The 17,878-nt window shown below is 35.9% G+C and overlaps 1 protein-coding gene across 1 annotated transcript; it reads left to right on the top strand.

Moving 5' to 3' along the window:
• The first annotated feature begins 3,034 nt into the window (after nt 1-3,034).
• On the top strand, nt 3,035-13,427 carry LOC143401881 (uncharacterized). Its single transcript, XM_076859468.2, has 5 exons — nt 3,035-3,050; nt 3,729-4,004; nt 12,125-12,298; nt 12,383-12,544; nt 13,126-13,427. Exons 1-5 carry the CDS (start codon nt 3,035-3,037, stop codon nt 13,347-13,349), a joined length of 852 nt encoding a protein of 283 aa, XP_076715583.2. The 3' UTR covers nt 13,350-13,427.
• Nucleotides 13,428-17,878: the final 4,451 nt, after the last annotated feature.

The raw sequence follows: 17,878 nt of genomic DNA, 5'->3' as shown, positions 1-17,878 counted from the left end.
TGTTGTGGTGTAATTTTGAAGCAAAACTGTCTACTTCATAAATCAATATTTTCATTTTTTGAAATTAGGTTCGACCTAGAACATAGGAAAAAAGACATGCAAACTTGAGCAAATCTAAATAATCTGCATCCTAAATTTCATTGCAATTTTTTTTCTGTACAATTGGAGCCAAATTTATTGTAAAAAAGGAATAGAATTAGAATATGAAAATTTAGGTTCTCTTCCTAAAAAAAGAAATTTAGGAAGCATGTAAACCATCATATAATTCTTAAATTTTTCTTGAAATAAAATTTGGAAGCTCTCTTGATTTTCAGATGTACCATTAGCATGACCTTCAGAGACTGCAACCTCCATGCAACTTGGCAAGATTTAAAAATTATCTGCATTAGTTTTTATTACTGATGTTCTTTAAATTATTTATCTTTTCATTTAATTGAAGTAAATTTCACTATTTTGTGGATTCCTCAAAGAAATCATTTGTAAATGTTACATTTGTAAATAGCACTAAAGGTATATCTTTAGTACTATTACAATGACATGTCAAAAGGTCAAATAAAAATACTAGTCACTTAATATCAGCAGTGTATTATTATTATTATTATTTTGTATTTTTGCAGTACTGAGGATAGAACACAGGGGTGCTCTGTCACTGAGCTGTGTCCCCAGCACTTTTATTTTGAGACAGGGTCCCACTGAGTTCCCCAGGCTGGCCTCAACCTTGAAATCCTGCCTCAGTCTTCTGAGTATCTGGGATTACATGTCATGTGTATTTTTTGAATAATGCTAAACATCTTAGTTTTACCATTCTTGTTCTGTCTGTAAATGTGTGAAATACTTTCTAAGTTAGAGGCCATCTCTCTCTCTCTGTCTCCTCAAGGGAGATGGAACCCAGGGGCACCCTACTGAACTATATCCCCTGCCCTTTTAATTTTTTATTTTGAGACAGGGTCTTTCTAAATTGCCTAGGCTGGCCTTGGACTTGCAATCTTCCTGCCTCCGTGTCCCAATTGCTGGGATTATAGGTATGTACCACCACGCCCAGCACATTCTTTATTGCAAAAATAATACATGCTATTTTAACCAAGTATAAAGTTCTGCATCCTTTCCTTCCTATACTCCCGTTTCCTCTCTTAAGAGGTAATATATTTCCTTTCTTCTGTACTATGTTCTGTATAGTTTCAAAAGCTTTCTTTGTGTTTACAATATATATTTGTACCATATTTTTCTATGACAACCTTTTGTGGAAAGAGAATACATCCAGATTACAGTCTACATCTGTTCTACAACTTGATTTTTTTTTTCCACTTGACAGTATGGATTGGACAGAATTCTACATTAGCCTCATTCTTTTGACTAGTTGCTTAGGACTCTAGTGCATGGGTGTATTATTTTATTTGAATCAGTCCCTTGCTTGTGTACATGTATCTTTGCCTACTTGTGGAAATGTTTTCACTAGATAAGCTATTAGTAGTGGAAATGCTGAGTCAATACATGTTCACTTTAAGTTTTGGTAAATATCCTTTTGAAAAAGTCACATGAAAGGCTATACATCTTCTAATTCTTAATTTTATTTGTTATAAGAGGCTTGAGTAAATTTAGGGAAAAAATAGGAAAAAACCCAAGTCTCTCAAAAATCCCTTCCATTTCAATAGCCTTTCACTTGCACACATTAAGACAAAAAATGAGTTTGAGAACTAATGATTCATAACAATTCAGCATTAGAGAACTTAAAACTACTTCTCTCCCTTTAATCCCACTTTAAACCTGAAAGAATAACTGAGACTTGTAGGGGAGGGAGATTATCAAAATTCTTTCTTGACAAAGTCTTTTTGCTGTAAGGACTCTTAAATAAGCCAGGTTTGGACTGTGGTACATATAGGGCATATTAATCTTTCAGAAAAAATTATATAGAAAAATATCTACCAATTATTAATGGATCCTGAAAAAGAATTGTTTAGTAGTATTTCTCTTGCAAAAGCATAAATCAGATTAAATTGACTCATTGAGGCCAAGTACACTGTTTCCATATCATGTGTTCACACTACCCGTAGTTTGTGAGAAATAGTCATATTAGGGATGCTACAAATATATGCATCGACAGTGTATGAGGACATCTTAGTTCAAAGTTAGTTCACAAAATAAATTCCACAGACTATGGCTTTGGAAAAACATAATTGTGAATGAAATCATGAATATAAAAATGTGGTTTATTAATTATTGAATTATTGAAAACTGAATAAAAGGGCATGCTTAATGAAATCATTCCTTGGACATACATTTTAATGTTACTTAGAATTAATATCTTGTCTTTAAATTATGAATCAATTTTCAGATAAATATAGCTTTTTATTATGCTTGGGAACCAAACTGAGAACAAACTTAAGGTAATGAGAAACTTTCGTAATAGGTTGAATAATGTCCCCACCTACTCCAAAGATGTCCATGTTCTGATAGACCCAACCTGATCTTTTCTTAAAATTGGGAGCCATCTCGCCACAAAGCCATGAAAAGATAATTTCGGCTTTACTATAAAGTACTGCAAATTCTGAACCTGCTTGGAATGCCTGCCCGTGCCTTGAACTCACCCATGCCTGGCTCTCTGACCAGATAGCAGCCCTCTCTGAAACTTTAGTGACACCTCATAAATATTGGCCTTCCCTGGCCAGACAACGACCCTCTCTGAGACTCTAATGGTCCTCATAAATTCTGATGTTGGGGCCCACAAAAAATGTCAACTACCATTAGTGTGATGCTTGTCAGAGTTCTGTTATCTGTAACCCCCTTTGTGTAACTTTCTGGGCTATAAAGCTGGGCTGCAGGAAAACTGGGGCTGCTGTCTTGTTCCCGCCGTTTTTGAGAGGGAGAGGCAGCACGGCTGGTCGAAATAATTAGCTTGCTTTTATTTGATTTTAATTGGAGTCAGTGGTCTTTTCTTGTGTCCTGGTCTAACAGTTCTAATCCCTGGAAACTGTGACAGTGTAAAAGAGAATTTACAGACGTAAAGTATCTTGTAAGAAGGAGATTATCTTGCATTATGTCATTGTCAGAATGTAAAGGTCCTTATAAGACAGAGACGTGAAGGTCAGAGGAAGAAGAGATTTGACAACAGAAGCAGGGATCAGAGAGAGATTTAAAGGTCCTATGATGCTGGCTTTGAAGATGGTGAAGGATCATGAACCAAGGAATGAGGCATCCACTAGAAGACAGAAAAGGCAGAAAGTTCTTCCCTAGTCTTCCAAAGGAATGCAGGCTTGTGGACACATTGATTTTATCTAAGTGACTACTGATCTCCAGAACTGTACTTAATAAATTTGTGTTTAGAACCAGTAAATTTGTAGTAATTTGTCATTGTATCAACGTGGACTGTTATACTTTACAAAGTTGAACCTAACCCTGACAAAGCTATGATCATATATAATCAGATATCACCAATACTTGGGGGGGGGGGAAGATAACGCTATGAGATTATTTTAATACTGAACTCAGCTAAACCAGGTATTTAAGTTAAGAAAAATTAGGAAAAAATTCATGTAGTCTGCTTTAAATTAATCCAATGTATGAAAAATCATGTTATAAGTTGCAGTTTATTTACTTTAAATCTTCATGTTTAAGCTTTGTAATATTTTCTACTTTCCACTTTTAAACTATTTTTCATAAAAAAAAAAGAAAATAAAAGCAAAGACAAAAAGAAAGCATAGAAGTTAAGTTTCTTTTCAAATGATTTAAAGCGGCACGGTTAGGTCAGCGATTACGCCTTCCGGCACTACTGCGTTCTGCCGGCCGTTGGCTGGAGGGCGCTCGAGAGCCGGGAGCAGCGCGCCTGGGGCGGGAGGGGGCGACGAAAGGAGGAGGAAGTGGTCAGCAGCACGGAGGGCGCCAGCGGGCGAGGATGCTGCCCTGGCTGCTGTTCCGGACTGCGCGCAGGGCTGTCCTCGGGTCCGTGGAGACTGAGCTCTGCGGTGAGCTTGACCCCTGGATGTCAGGGAAGGATGGCATTAACGAGGGTACTCGATTCTTTAGACTTTTGCCGTTATTACTCTTTGGCAAATCTGGGTATGTGGCACCCACTAGCACTTCTTGTGCCTTCAGAGCCAAGCCTATGCGGGCCTGGAACTGCTCAGGGAACTCAGGGAGACCGGTAAACATGGCACCAGGATGATAGTCGGGAGGGCGTTTATAATGGTAGAGTTACTTGTTTGATCAACGAAGGTTAATTCGCGACCCAAAGGAGCCAGCAAGATGGCCAGTCCCAGCCTTGCAAGTTACAGGTTGTGACCTACTAGAGAGCAGCTCTCATTGCTGGATGAAGCAGCCACCCAGGATTATGACGTATTAAAACTATAAAAATACCTCCCTGGTCGTAGATACAGAAGCAGAAGACATTGAAGGTGGTTAGTGGAGCAGTTGGGTCCAGAACTCAGAGCAGGACTTGAGTCCATTTTTTTCGTTTTTGCTTTACATACTGCCTCTCCATCAGCATCAGCTTTTATCTGGGGATACAGCTGCAGGGGCCCAATGTAACACTGCCCTCCCACTCCTTCTTAACATTCTCTGGAGTTTAAGATGGACTTTTCTAAGCAAACTGTTGTTTCCTTTTACCTTTATTCAGCAATCATTTATTGAGCCCCTAATCTCCCAGGCCTTCTGCTGGGGACACAGCCTCTGCAGCTCAGGAGTTCACCATTTCTGAGAGAAACAGACATAAGTAAACAATCATCATATACCGCCCACCCTAGTTAAACTGCTATGGAAAGAACAAATCTACCCATGTTGGAGAAAATATTAAAGAGTCTTTTTCATTTAAAAAAAATGCTAATATTATATGATTATATTCTCATTTAAACAAACCAAAAAAAGTACAGTGTAAGTCCCTCTTTATACATCCCCCTATCCTAATTGCCGCCTCAGATCCTTCTAAACACTTTTTGGTGGTGCTGGGATTTAACCCAGGGACTTGTGCGTGCAAGGCAAGCACTCTACTAACTGAGCTATAGCCCCAGACCCCTTCTAAACATTTTTTGATGAGTAGACGTAAAGGTACATATGAAATTATGTAAATGGGATTTGTACATACTTTTCTGTAGTTTTGTCTCATTTAGGTATTCAGAAGTTTTTAAATGCTGCATATATTCCATAGTATGGATATACTTAGTTTACTTAACCATTTATTGATGAATATTGTGATTTCCAGTGCTTTGCTATCATATAAATAATTCTTCAGTAATTATCATTGTGCCTGCCACTTTGTGTATATGAACAAGTGCTTTACTAGAATAGATACCTAGAAGTAGAATTGTGAGGTGATGAACAACATTTAATTGGGTCTTAAGAGAGAGGAAGGGTGTTCCATGTAGAAATGAGGGGAAAAAATAACCCCTTAAGAAATAACAGTGTGTGTAAATCCTGAAGGAAAAGCAAAAATAAGCATTTATTTTGTTTGTCCTGTGTGTATTATCTTTTTGTCACTATGACCAATATACTTGACAAGAACAACTTAGAGTAGGAAAAGTTTATTTTGGCTTCTGGTTTCAGAGGTCTCAGTCCATGGTCTGCTGGCTTCCTTGCTCTAGGCCCGATGTTAGACAGAACATAATGGCAGAAGGGCTTGGTGGAGGAAAACTGTTCAGCTCTTCTTTCCTAGAAGCAGAGAAAGAGCCAGAGACAAACTACAATCCCTAAGGGGACTCTTCCAGTGACCTACTTTCTCCAGTCATACCCTACCTGCTTACATTTATCACCCAGTAGCCTATTTAAGTTATGAATCCATTATATGGATTAATCCACTAATCAGTTTACAGCTCATCATCTGTTCATTTCATAATCTTATCTATTTCATTTCACGTATGAACATTCCTGCATTGCCACAAGAGCTTTTGCGGGGAGACATCTCATATGGAAACTATAACACATCCTGGATATACATTCACTTCATTTAAATCTCACAACAACTTGTTGAAGGGCATCATAGACTATATTAAGGAGCTTAGTCTGCATACTGTAATGTACACTATAAGGAGTATCCAGGTGAAATTAGATTGTACCGGTGTGAAAACAGCAAAATTATAAATTTTTCAAAGTTTAGGCTAAAAAGGTAAATGTCAGATATAGTCAGTATTACTTTTTTTTTTTTTTTTTGGTGGTGGGGTAGGGGAACAAACCCAGGGACTTGAGCATGCTAAGTACACACTCTACCTGGACCCTTTGGTATTGCTCTTAAAAATTCCTCAAGAACCACATATCACTTCTTGGCAAATCCCAAACTGCCAATGTTTCTTCAGTGTAGGAAGAGATCAGTGTCTCTTGTTTGAGTAATAGGTCAAGTGGTTGATTTACAAGTACAGGATATGTTGTACAAAACAAAACCCCCAAAATATTGGTTCACTGATTTAAGTGACTACTGTTGAGTAGAGGCTTATACCATGAGAGGCTTGGGGGAGCTGAGACTCATGATGGGAACATGCTTGCGTTAGTCCAGTCTCCAATGATTATTTCCTCCTTCCACTGCCTTCCCACAGGTATAAAGGTGAATTTTAGAAAATTAAATGTCAGTTTAATGACTCTACAAGAAAAACATAAGTGATCTCATTCACAAGTTATTTCATGTGATTGTTTCCAAATAGCTAAATACCAAAATTGAGTTAAACGTAATTTATAAAATTAGAATAGTTTTCAGGATGAATCTAACTAATGTGTATAACTATAAAGCTCTTCTAAACAAAATAGCATAGTTTTCTACTTCCTAACAATAAACAGTAGAAAAAGTATAAATTCAGCCTACCAACTCACAAAACAGATAGTTGAAAGAGAAATAATTTGATTCCAGGTGTTTTTAGATCTAATTTTGCAGACAAAAATGAACCAAATTTTAAAAATGTAAAGATAGGAAACATGTATTTTTAAAACTTATTTAATGTGTTAAAATACATATAAAATATGCCATTTTAACTTTTTTTTTTGTACCAAGGATTTAACTCAGGGACACCCACTGAGCCACATCCTTACCCCTTTTTATTATTATTTTTTTTTTAGACACGGTCTCATTAAATTGCCTAGGGCCTTGCTAAGTTGGTGAGGCTGGCTTTGAATTTGTGATGCTCCTTCCTCAGCCTCCTGAGCTGCTGAGAAAACAGGGATGTACCACTGGGCCTGGCTTAACCACTTTTGAGTGTACAATTTGGTAGTATTAATTACATCCACAGTATTGTACCACATCACCACTTTCTATTTTTCTTATTTGTGGTGTTGGGGATGGAGCCCAGGACCTAGTTCATGCTAGGCAAGTGCTCTGCCCCTGAGCTCAGCCCTGCCCCACAATCACCATTTTCTATTTCCAGAATTTTATCATGGCAAACAGAAATTTTGTTCTAGGAAGCAATAACATCCTTATCCTTCCCCCTCCAACTCCTGGTAGCCTTCAACTAGTGTCTTTGAATTTGTCTATGAATATATTTTCATATAAATGAAATAATATATTTGTCCTTTTGTCTCTGGACTGTTTCACTGGGTAACTTCATTCCTTCTTAATGGATGAATAATATCCCATTATATGTATATGCCACATTTTATTTGCCCATTTGTTCATGAACACTCATCTGGCTATTGTGTTTCCATCTTTGGCTATTGTGCATAATGCTATGAGCATTCATGTTCAAGTAATTGAGTCTCTGTCTTTGATTCTTTTTAATATATAGTTAGGAGTGGAATTAATAGAAACCTGTGAATTTTGTTTGTTTGGTTTCTCGATAATGGGGATTGAACCCAGAGTCTCACGCATGCTAGGCAAGCACTGGGTATTGAGCTATGTCCCCAGTCTTTTATTTTGAGACAGGTTCTTCCTAATTGCCCACGCTGGTCTCATATTTACAATCCTCCTAGCTCAGGATCCCAAGTAGCTGGGATTATAGGCATGCACCATCTCACCCGGCCTGAAAACCTGTATTTTAAAACAATTATAGATATTTTGTCCTTTATCCCATCACTTTGCCATCAAGAATATCAAAGAAAATGGAGACGTGTCTGGTATTTACAGACACCTTTTTGGCAACTTAATTTTGGCTTTTCTTAACTACTGTACTGAATAAATAGAACTGTTAAGCATCCTTTTGACTTCTGAAAAAAAAAAAAAAAATCCGAAGACATTAAGGGCATTGTGAACTAAGAAAGTTTGGGAACCTGAAGTTTACCCACAGTTTTCCAACTAGTTTTTTCCATTTAATTCTATATTTTGGGCAATTTACATTAATATACCATTGTAGAATGTACATCCTTATAGAAGGATGTCTAACTTATTTCTACTTTTTCAACATTATATAGAGTTCTGCCAATGAACATATTTAAACATATCTCCATTTGTGTTTATTCATACTAATATTAAGATCAATTCCTAAAAGTAAGATCATGGGGCAAAAAAAAAAAAATGCAAACTTTAAATGTTATTTCTGCTAAATTTCCCTTCAAAAGTTTGTTAACATTATATACTCCTAATAACGTCTGAGAGTACTCAGTTCCTCACACCCTCACCAATACTGCATATTATGAGTCCTCTTACTTTTTTATGAGCCTGATACAATTACAAAGTTTTGTGTAACGCTCATATTTCCTTGGTTAGTAGTGCAGTTAGACAACTTTTCTCATTTCATTGGCCATTTGTATTTCTCATGTCAAATCCCTGTTCACTTTATTTTCACCATTTTTCTATTGATTTTTTTCCTTAGGTATTTTTGTGTGAGCTCATTAATTTGTCCTTTTTTTTTTTTTTTAATCTTTTCTGGGGTTTTGTGTTTGTTTTGATATTGGGGAATGACCCAGGGGTCCTTTACCACTGACCTACATCTTCAGTCCTTTTTAATTTTCTTTTGAGACAGGGTCCCACTAAGTTGCTTAGGGCCTCGATGAGTTGCTGAGATTTTAGGTGTGGGTCACCATATCTAGCATTTTTTATCTTTGCTATGTTACAAATATTTTCTTCCTGCCTATCTCTTGTTTCAAATTCTCTGTACTTTCCCATATGTAAATTTAGCATTTTTGTTAGGACAAATCTTTATGATTTCTGATCTTTTTGTCATGTTTAGAATGGCCTTCCTATTCCAATATTTAAATTATTCATAGATGCCAGCATGGTGGCACACACTTGTAATCCCATCCACCCAGAAGACTGAGGCAGGAGGATTGCAAATTCTAGGCCGGCATGGGCAATCTAATAAGTTCCTGTTTTAAAATAAAAAATGAAAAGTACTGGGGATGTACCTCAATGGTAAAACACCCCTGGTTTCAATCCCCCCAATAAATTATTCACTCTTGTCTTCAATTAGTATTTCTAAGATATTAGCTTATAGATACAAAAGGAATGAGATAATAGGTTGCTTAAAGTTTTCTCCTAGTTAGTTGTCCTTCATATTTATTAAATAAAATAGCATTTCCCTGTTAATTCGAAATATCACTGTTCACAAATACAGAATTCTCAGTAAGTTATTGTGGGTCTCTTTCTGGACTTAGAACTTCACACCTTTTTCCTATGCCAGGTCTAAAATATTTAAATCAATTTCACTTTATATTTAACACTTAAAGTTTGAATCATTATTTCTTCTACCCCTGAAGCATTATTTACCTTTCTTATAAATAGTTTTTGTGAAATACAGATATTAACAATGTCTTAGTTATTTTATTTTTAAAATATTTTTTAAACCTATACAAAAGGTTGTAGACAGACGCAATACCTTTATTTTATTTATTTGTTTATATTTGGTGCTAAGGATCAAACACAGTGCCTCACACATGCAAGGCAAGTGCTCTACCAACTGAGCTACAACCCGAGCCCTAAAAGACCCATACAGAAGTTGGAAAAGTAAAACAGTTCCCTTTATTCTTACCCAACTTCTCCTAATGTAATCATCTAATAGTATAGTTACTAAAATCAGGAAATTAATATTTACAAAAATACTAATTCACAGACCTTATTTGAATTTCATCATTTTCCCATTTATATTCCTTTTTTTTTTTTTTAAGTACTAGATTTGAACCTAGGAGTGCTTTACCACTAAGCTATGTGCCTAGCCCTTCTTCTTTTGAGACAGGTTCTCACTAAGTCACTGAGGGCCTCACTAAATTGCTGAGGCTGACCTCAAATTTGGCAATCCTCCTGCTTCGGCTTCTCATGTTGCTGGGATTACAGGCATGTGCCACTGCACCTAGTCATTTTTACAGTCCCAGTCCAATTCAGGATTTACATTACATTGTAATGTTTTCTTAACCTCCTCTCATCTGGGATGGTTCCACAGTTTTTGTCAGGATAGTGATACTTTTTAGTACTGGTTATTTTGTAAACCAAGTTTGTTCTGATTAGACTCCAGACATGCATTTTTGGCAAGAATACTAAGGAAATGATGCTGTGCTCTTTTCAGTGCATCATGTGAGTTCCAGGAAGTGCCTGTTATCAACAAGGCTTATTACTAATGAACTTGTCTTTGAATAACTGATGACAGCGGGATCTTTCAACTCTTCCCTTTATAATTAGCATGTATCTTATGGGGAGATATTATTCTATTTCTCATCATACTTTCACCCACTAAGTCTTGTATTCATCAGTGGTTTTTACCTGCAACAAACATTACTGGAGCATCTGTAGTGATTTTCTATTTCCATTATTCATTCTACTTTTGTCAGTTGGAATTCTAATATATGATCATTCCTTCTCCTGATTTATTTAAATATACTTATGTCAATGTGGACTACCACATGATATGAGTTACTGTTCAATACCATTATATTACTATTTACTTAGCAGTAGCAGTACCAACAGGTATCTACAAGGTGTAGTTTAAAATGTATAGTCCTTAGGGGTTGGGTTTGTGGCTCAGTGGTAGAGCACTGACCTAGCATGTGTGAGGCACTGGGTTCGATTCTCAGCACCACTTATAAATAAATATAAGATCCATTGACAACTAAACAATATTTTTTAAAAAATGTACTGTCCTTATGGCTTACTACATTTGCTTACAAAGGGAAATGAGATTAAAATTGTCTTAATATTGTAACTTGGATTAGAATAAGATTTTCAAGTTACTTCCATAATTCAGTTACCAAAAGCTGCAGGTGTATTTATAAGCTCCTGCCAATTGAAGGGCTTGGAGAGAGAATATGGAGAGAAAATGCTAGCATCAAGCATTCAGAGAAAAGGAGAGCTGCATCCTGCCACTCAGAGATAGGATGAAAACATTAAGTGTAAAATATATTTTTCTATATTCTGCTCACAACCCTTTTACCACCAAACATGGATTTTTCTATACCAAGCAATTCTTCAACTCCCTGTGGAGCAACTGGTTATCTTACAACTTAATTCTGAACTAACTACCCAAAGATACTGAAAACACAGTAGATTAAGGACTCAGTCCCACAACACTGCTCTCACTTCAGACGAAGTGGCAATTAAAGGCCTCCCACAGTTGTGACAACTGGCTGTAAATGAAGGATTTCCACTACCCCTTCTCAGATTGAGTAATTTGCTTGAATGGATCAGCAAACTCAGGGAAACACATTTATCTGTTTATTTTAGATACTATAATAAAAGGTACAGGTGGATAGCCAGATAAAGAGGTACTTAGTATGATCAGTAGCTCTATGCATAGAACCAGAGTGAAAGACCAAATATTAGAACAAAAGATGCTTCTAGCACTATCATTCAGGAAATTATAAGGGTTTTAGGAAGCAGGAGCAGAAATCAAATAATGTATTTATTACATTACAATTCAAAATGAATAGTTTTTTTTTTTTTTTAAAGAAAAACATCAACTATAGTTAGATGACTGACAGTAGGGAGGAAACACTTAAGCTACTCTTTCTGGCTGTTAATAGTTATGTTACTTTAATACTTTTTTTTTTTTTTTTTTTTTTGTATTGGGGATTGAACTCAGGGGAACTCCACCAGTGAGCCACATCTCCAGCCCTATATAGTATTTTATTTAGAGTCAGGGTCTCACTGAGATGCTCACACCTCACTTTTGCTGAGGCTGGCTTTGAATTCATGATTTTCCTGCCTCAGCCTCCCTAGCCACTGGGATTATGGGAATGCACCACTGTGCTTAGCATGATGTTACTTTAAAATTGCCCAAATTATTTTTTTTTCCAGATTTGAAGTCAATAAAGGAAAGCTGCCACAATTTTTGTACTGCTACTTCTAAGGCTGTCACTTATAAGGAACTCAAAAACCTGTTGAATTCCAAAAACATTATGCTAATTGATGTCAGAGAGACATGGGAAATTCTTGAATATGGAAAAATCCCAGGATCTGTCAATATACTATGTAAGTGACATGTGTCTTTAAGAAATATATTTTCTCAATTACTGTATCAAACATTAATTGAAATTCTTCACATATTTTCCCCAGTGAATGAGGTAAGTGAAGCTCTACAGATGAACCCAAGAGACTTCAAAGAGAAGTACCATGAAGTAAAGCCATCCAAATCCGACAGTCTAGTGTTTTCTTGTTTAGCCGGAAGGAGAAGCAAAAAGGCTCTGGACACAGCAATATCTCTGGGCTTTCACAGAGGTGAGTAAAATGAAGGAAGAAATAGATTCAAGAATGTATATTGTGCCAGGTGTGGTGGCACATGCCTCTAATCTCAGGGGCTCAGGAGGCTGAGGCAAGAGGATTATGAGTTCAAAGCCAGCCTCAGCAATGTGGAGGTGGTAAACAACTCAGTGAGATCCTGCCTCTAAATAAAAAACAAAACAGGGCTGGGGGTGTGGCTCAGTGGATGAGTGCCTCTGAGTTCAATCCCTGGTACACACACACAAAAAAAAAAACCTCAACATACTGCAATGTTTCATACACATTTATTGAAACAGACACTTTGAGGAGTAGATCAATGTTCCAGATAAGTGCCTAGCATGCATAGGCCCTCCATTTGATCCCCTAGCATCAAACAAATTCTTTTTCCTTATAATTACTGTCAGTAAGTGCAGGATAGCAAGACAAAGAGCCTCTATCTTTTCATCTTACTCAAAAGCAACACAATTTTTAAAATAGTCTGGAAAGTCTAATATGAGTTCCATTACATTATTTCTGAAATTTCTATCAAACCCTGTTATGAAACAGGAGAGAATGTTCACTCTTTGCTGTGTTTTCAGGGCTCAACACTATGCTGGAGGATGGAAGGAATGGGAAACCTATGAATTTTCAGAAAACAAAAAAGGAAATTGAGTTTTGGAATGCAATTTGGCTGTTTCCTTGTGTACCTGCAACCTGGAGTACTTCAATGAGCAAAAGAAAAATGTATTTCTGGAAGCAGTTGGTTAATTCTAAGGGGGATTATATATATCAACAACTTGTGCAGTCTTTTTCTCATCTGTAAATTGAAAATACCACTCCCCCCATCCACTTTCAAGGGCTACTGAGGATTAAGAATAAAGTATATGTCTTGTCATGGAAATATGAGTTAAATAGAAGTTAATTTTTGCTAATTCAGGATAGTTCAATATTATTCTAAAAGACCAAGTTACCTGTAATAGATATTACGTACCTGTACTGTATGTGACTATTAATGTTAGTATAACTTTTTTTCATCAGAGAAGCTTTAAACTAAAATACTAGATTAAGAGGCAGACTTGACCTTAACAAAAAAATAAATAAATAAAAAGAATCTGGGGTCAATTTGGGTATGGTGGTGCATGGTCTATAATCCCAGCTACTGGGAGTACTGAGGCAGGTAGATCCCAACTTCAAGGCCAGCGTAGGCGGTTTAGCTAGACCTTACTTTAAAATTTTTTTTTAAAAAAGGCTGTGGACATAGCTCAGTGGTAAGGTAAGTTATCTGGAATGTGAGAGGCCCTCGATTTGGTCCCTAGAACCACATAAAAGGCAGGGAGAAAAAACAAATCTAGAGAAGCAGGTAAAATTTGAATAATGAAAATGTCAGTAACACCCAGCAACTCATAGTAGTGTTATAATTTGCCATTTAAAAATTAATGATTAACATGGGGATAAAAATCAAAACAGTGTACCTTCTGTAGAGGGTAGATTTAACTGGAAAAGACAAGGAATGAACTTCCAAGGGTGATGGAAATGTTCTGCACCTTGACTGAGGTACTGTATACATAGGTGTAAGTATACGTGTTTGACAAAACTCATTGAAGCAAGGACAAAAATGTGTTTTTCTATTAGTAATTATACTTAAAAAATAATGAAAATATATAAAAATGTCTAAATATAAGTGACTCCCAACACCATGGGTGTGTATCTTTGGAATATTAAGTCCTATACTTGTTAGGTGCTAGTGCACTGATGGCAAATAAACCTGCTTTCTTATTTATGCTTCTTCTGACCCTGTTTTTACTCTCATCCATGTAGTCATTCAGAACACGTAAGGCTTTGGGACTAACTATAAGGATTTTATCTGTCCTAAATGAGACAGAAAGATTTGCAGAACCTGGAGATGTAATACCTTGAACTTTGACAATGTCAGTCTAGTTTCTTATAGACTAAACTCCCTATAAGAAAAGGCACATATGCATGTGCACGCGCACATACACACATACACAAATATATATGGTCAGTTTAAAAGCGTTAATTTTGGAGGCAACAAGGATTTGAAGTTATGATCTCAGGGAGAAGGAAAGTTATTGAGAATGAACCAACACTGAAGTACTGGACCTAACAAGGAACAGGAACCTGTTCTAACCTTTTAGTTAGAACTACCAACTATAGGTGAGCCAGAAATTGACCAGCTGTCACAAAAGCTTAAGATAAACTTTGAATCCATTAAATCCTGAATGAATTAAGGTGATCTTCCTGATACCCTAAGGACCTATCAGAAGTAGAACTTGTCTGGAGAGAAATATTTTCTAGTGAGAGCAGGGGTTGGCAATAGTTTAGAATATTGTAGGCTCATGGTCATTAGGTTTGTCCAGCAACTACTCAACTCTGCTATTGTATCACAACAAAAGCAGCCACAGATAACACATGAATATTTTAAGTGTAATTATATTCTATTAAAAACTTTGTATGGGCCCTTAGGTTTGAATTTTATGTAAGTTTCATGTGTTGCCAAATATTATTATTCTTTAGATAATTTTTCAACCATTTAAAAATAATACATTTTTAGCTCAAGGCCAGACAAAAACAAATGGGCAGGCCAGATTTGGCCTATGGGTGTGGTTTGTAGTTGACTGAGATAGAGTCACAAATTATCCCTATAATTTTTCATAAACAATGTTCAGAATTCTATCAAAACTTAACTGGTGCCTACAATTAAGTAGGAGCTCATGACTGAAGAAAAAAAATAAAGATAATACTTTCCACAGAAGATCTATCATATACTAGAATTTTCAGACAGACTTTAAAATACGATTAATATATTTAATAGCTTAGATAAAAGGAAAAATTTATCAGAGAATGGAGACAAGAAAGTATCAAATTAAAATTCTAGAACTTAAAAATACAATAACTGAAATTAAACACCTAACAGATGGTAACAGGTTTAGCAGATGAGACACAGCTTATGACAAGATTAGTGAAAATGAAAAAAAAATAGAGGTATAGGTATTAATATGGATGACTCTCACAATGTTGAGGAAAAAAACATTAAAGAAACACTATGCAACATAATTTTAAAACATACAAAATAATATTACTTAGGTATATGGGCATATATAATGTGATTAAATTACGAAAATACCAAATTTAGGATATTTTCACTGAAGGCAGAGGAAGAGGCACATAAGCACTAACAATATTGTTAACACTTTAATCCCAGCTACTTTGAAGGTGAGGCAGAAGGATCTCAAGTTCAAGGCCAACTTACCAAGACCCTGCCTTAAAATACAATTTTTTTAAAGTGCTGAAGATGTAGCTCAGTGATAAAGCATTTGCTATCATGCACGGGGTCCTGGAATTCAACCCAAAATACCACAAGAAAAATAGATAAATGAGTAAAACCATTATTGATGTCTGTGGTATCAAAGCCCTCAAATGTAAAAATATAACATGATTTAATATATCACTCAACAAGTAACTGTTTTATTTCAACCATGGGAGTATATCACTCTTACTTTGATAATACAAGGATAGACTGAAAGTTTTAGAGAAAAGCTAGATTATATATTTAAGTGCCACATGTATCCTATAGCACTCTTAGAATGGAAGAGAAGGGAGAAATCCTAGAAAAAATGGCAAAAATTGACAGAATTCTGAGTCAGTGATTCAGGTTTCTTTTATTCACACTGCCTTTCTTACCTGTTTATGATCTCAGCAGGGTCTCTTAGATTCTGTGGTAATGTAACTTTTTGCTATTTAGAATGTATATGACATGAGAATACTGCATGGAGGTATGATCAGCAGCTACTTTGTGAAGAATTTTACATTATCAAAGACAAATGAAAAACTTGAATGTTATTCTCACCATTTGGTAAAAAATACTGTTCAATATCTATAAGGACTGCAAAAATAGTGTCATCACGACTTTTCAGTGCTATGGGTTTCTCCAGGAGCAACATAAGGAAGGAAAAAGGAGGAATGTTTAAAGGCATTATAATAGTAGAGTCTGATTCAAGTGTATCAGATAATAGGTGCTGAATATTTAAAACTCTTTTTATAATCATCATTATTATTTCTGTGAGAATCTGTACCATATGGTATCTGGTTATAGGTAGCTGATATGTTGGGTTGCTGTTGGCGTTCACTTAGCATTTATGGGTAGAGAACATAGGTGAAACTGTCAGCTAAATATCTGGGTACAGGAATGGCAGTGTAACCCCTTAGAGAAAACAGGAAAGTAAACTAAAATTCTGAATATTGAACAATGGGATAACTAGCTCCTTGCTAGTTATCTTGTCTCCAAAATCTCAGACAATTCAGCTGCCTCCACCTGAGATAGAAAGCTAGAAGATTCCTACCTGGAAAAACTGATCCATCCCAAAGGAAAACCAGAAAATGATGGTGGGGTGAGAGCATGGCCCATGAAAATGTTTTGTTGATCCTTTACGTTACAATGAAGCCCACCACTGAAAAGTCCTACCTGTGTACAGAGACCTTCCAATCATCTTCCTCTGTTCCCCTCTAATATAAAAGATCCTCAGACAAATAAGGCATTCTAACATGAAAGATTATGAACAAATCATATAGAAAAAAGGAACTTCAGGGAAATGGTGTTAATACAGGGATCAAAGAAAATTTCAAAAGAACCAAAAACCCTAAATATCCTTATAATAACAAAAACACATTGAACTCTCAAACAAGAATAAGGTGCCATATAAAAGACTTAGATATCTAACCATACAAGAGAAAAAAAAAAAAGGGAAGTCCCAATAGATCACTTCTATGATCATAATGGTGCTACGTTCGCCTACAATGTAATCAGTCCAGACTGGAGAATGAAGGGCTCAGGAAAAATATTTCCACATGAGTGATTTTGGGGAATAAAAGAATAGGAACAAATGGTTCTGGGATAAATTAACAGAAAGATAAAGTAAAGCAAACATATTATAACCGAGTTAATCAGTCACTAGTTCTAGGAAGACAAAATATTTTAAAAGAAATTTAACCAGAGTAATATAAATGACATTATCTAAGTATGCCTAATATATATTAAATATGAATTTACCAAAAATTGTATAATTACATGATAGAAGTGCCAGTACAGGAACAGGTTGGAAAAGGGGAAGAATAAAGGGAGATGGATGAGAAAGCAAAATCTTCATATTCTGTAGCAGGAAATTAGTAGATAATATTTACAATTGAAAAAAAAAAACTGAATTAAGAAAAAAAAAAGAAGGCTAAGCAGAGGAGGCCATAAAGTATCTGGAGCTCATACACCCAGGTTTTAAAAACAAGAACCTAAGCTCTGGCATTTATATCTTTAACCCTCCTGTTTCTGAATCTCCTCAT

This window comes from Callospermophilus lateralis, chromosome 6 (genome assembly GCF_048772815.1).
Source record: "Callospermophilus lateralis isolate mCalLat2 chromosome 6, mCalLat2.hap1, whole genome shotgun sequence".
NCBI lineage: Eukaryota > Metazoa > Chordata > Mammalia > Rodentia > Sciuridae > Callospermophilus > Callospermophilus lateralis.
The sequence above is the reverse complement of the archived record's forward strand: the minus strand, read 5'-3'. Positions and strand labels throughout refer to the sequence as shown.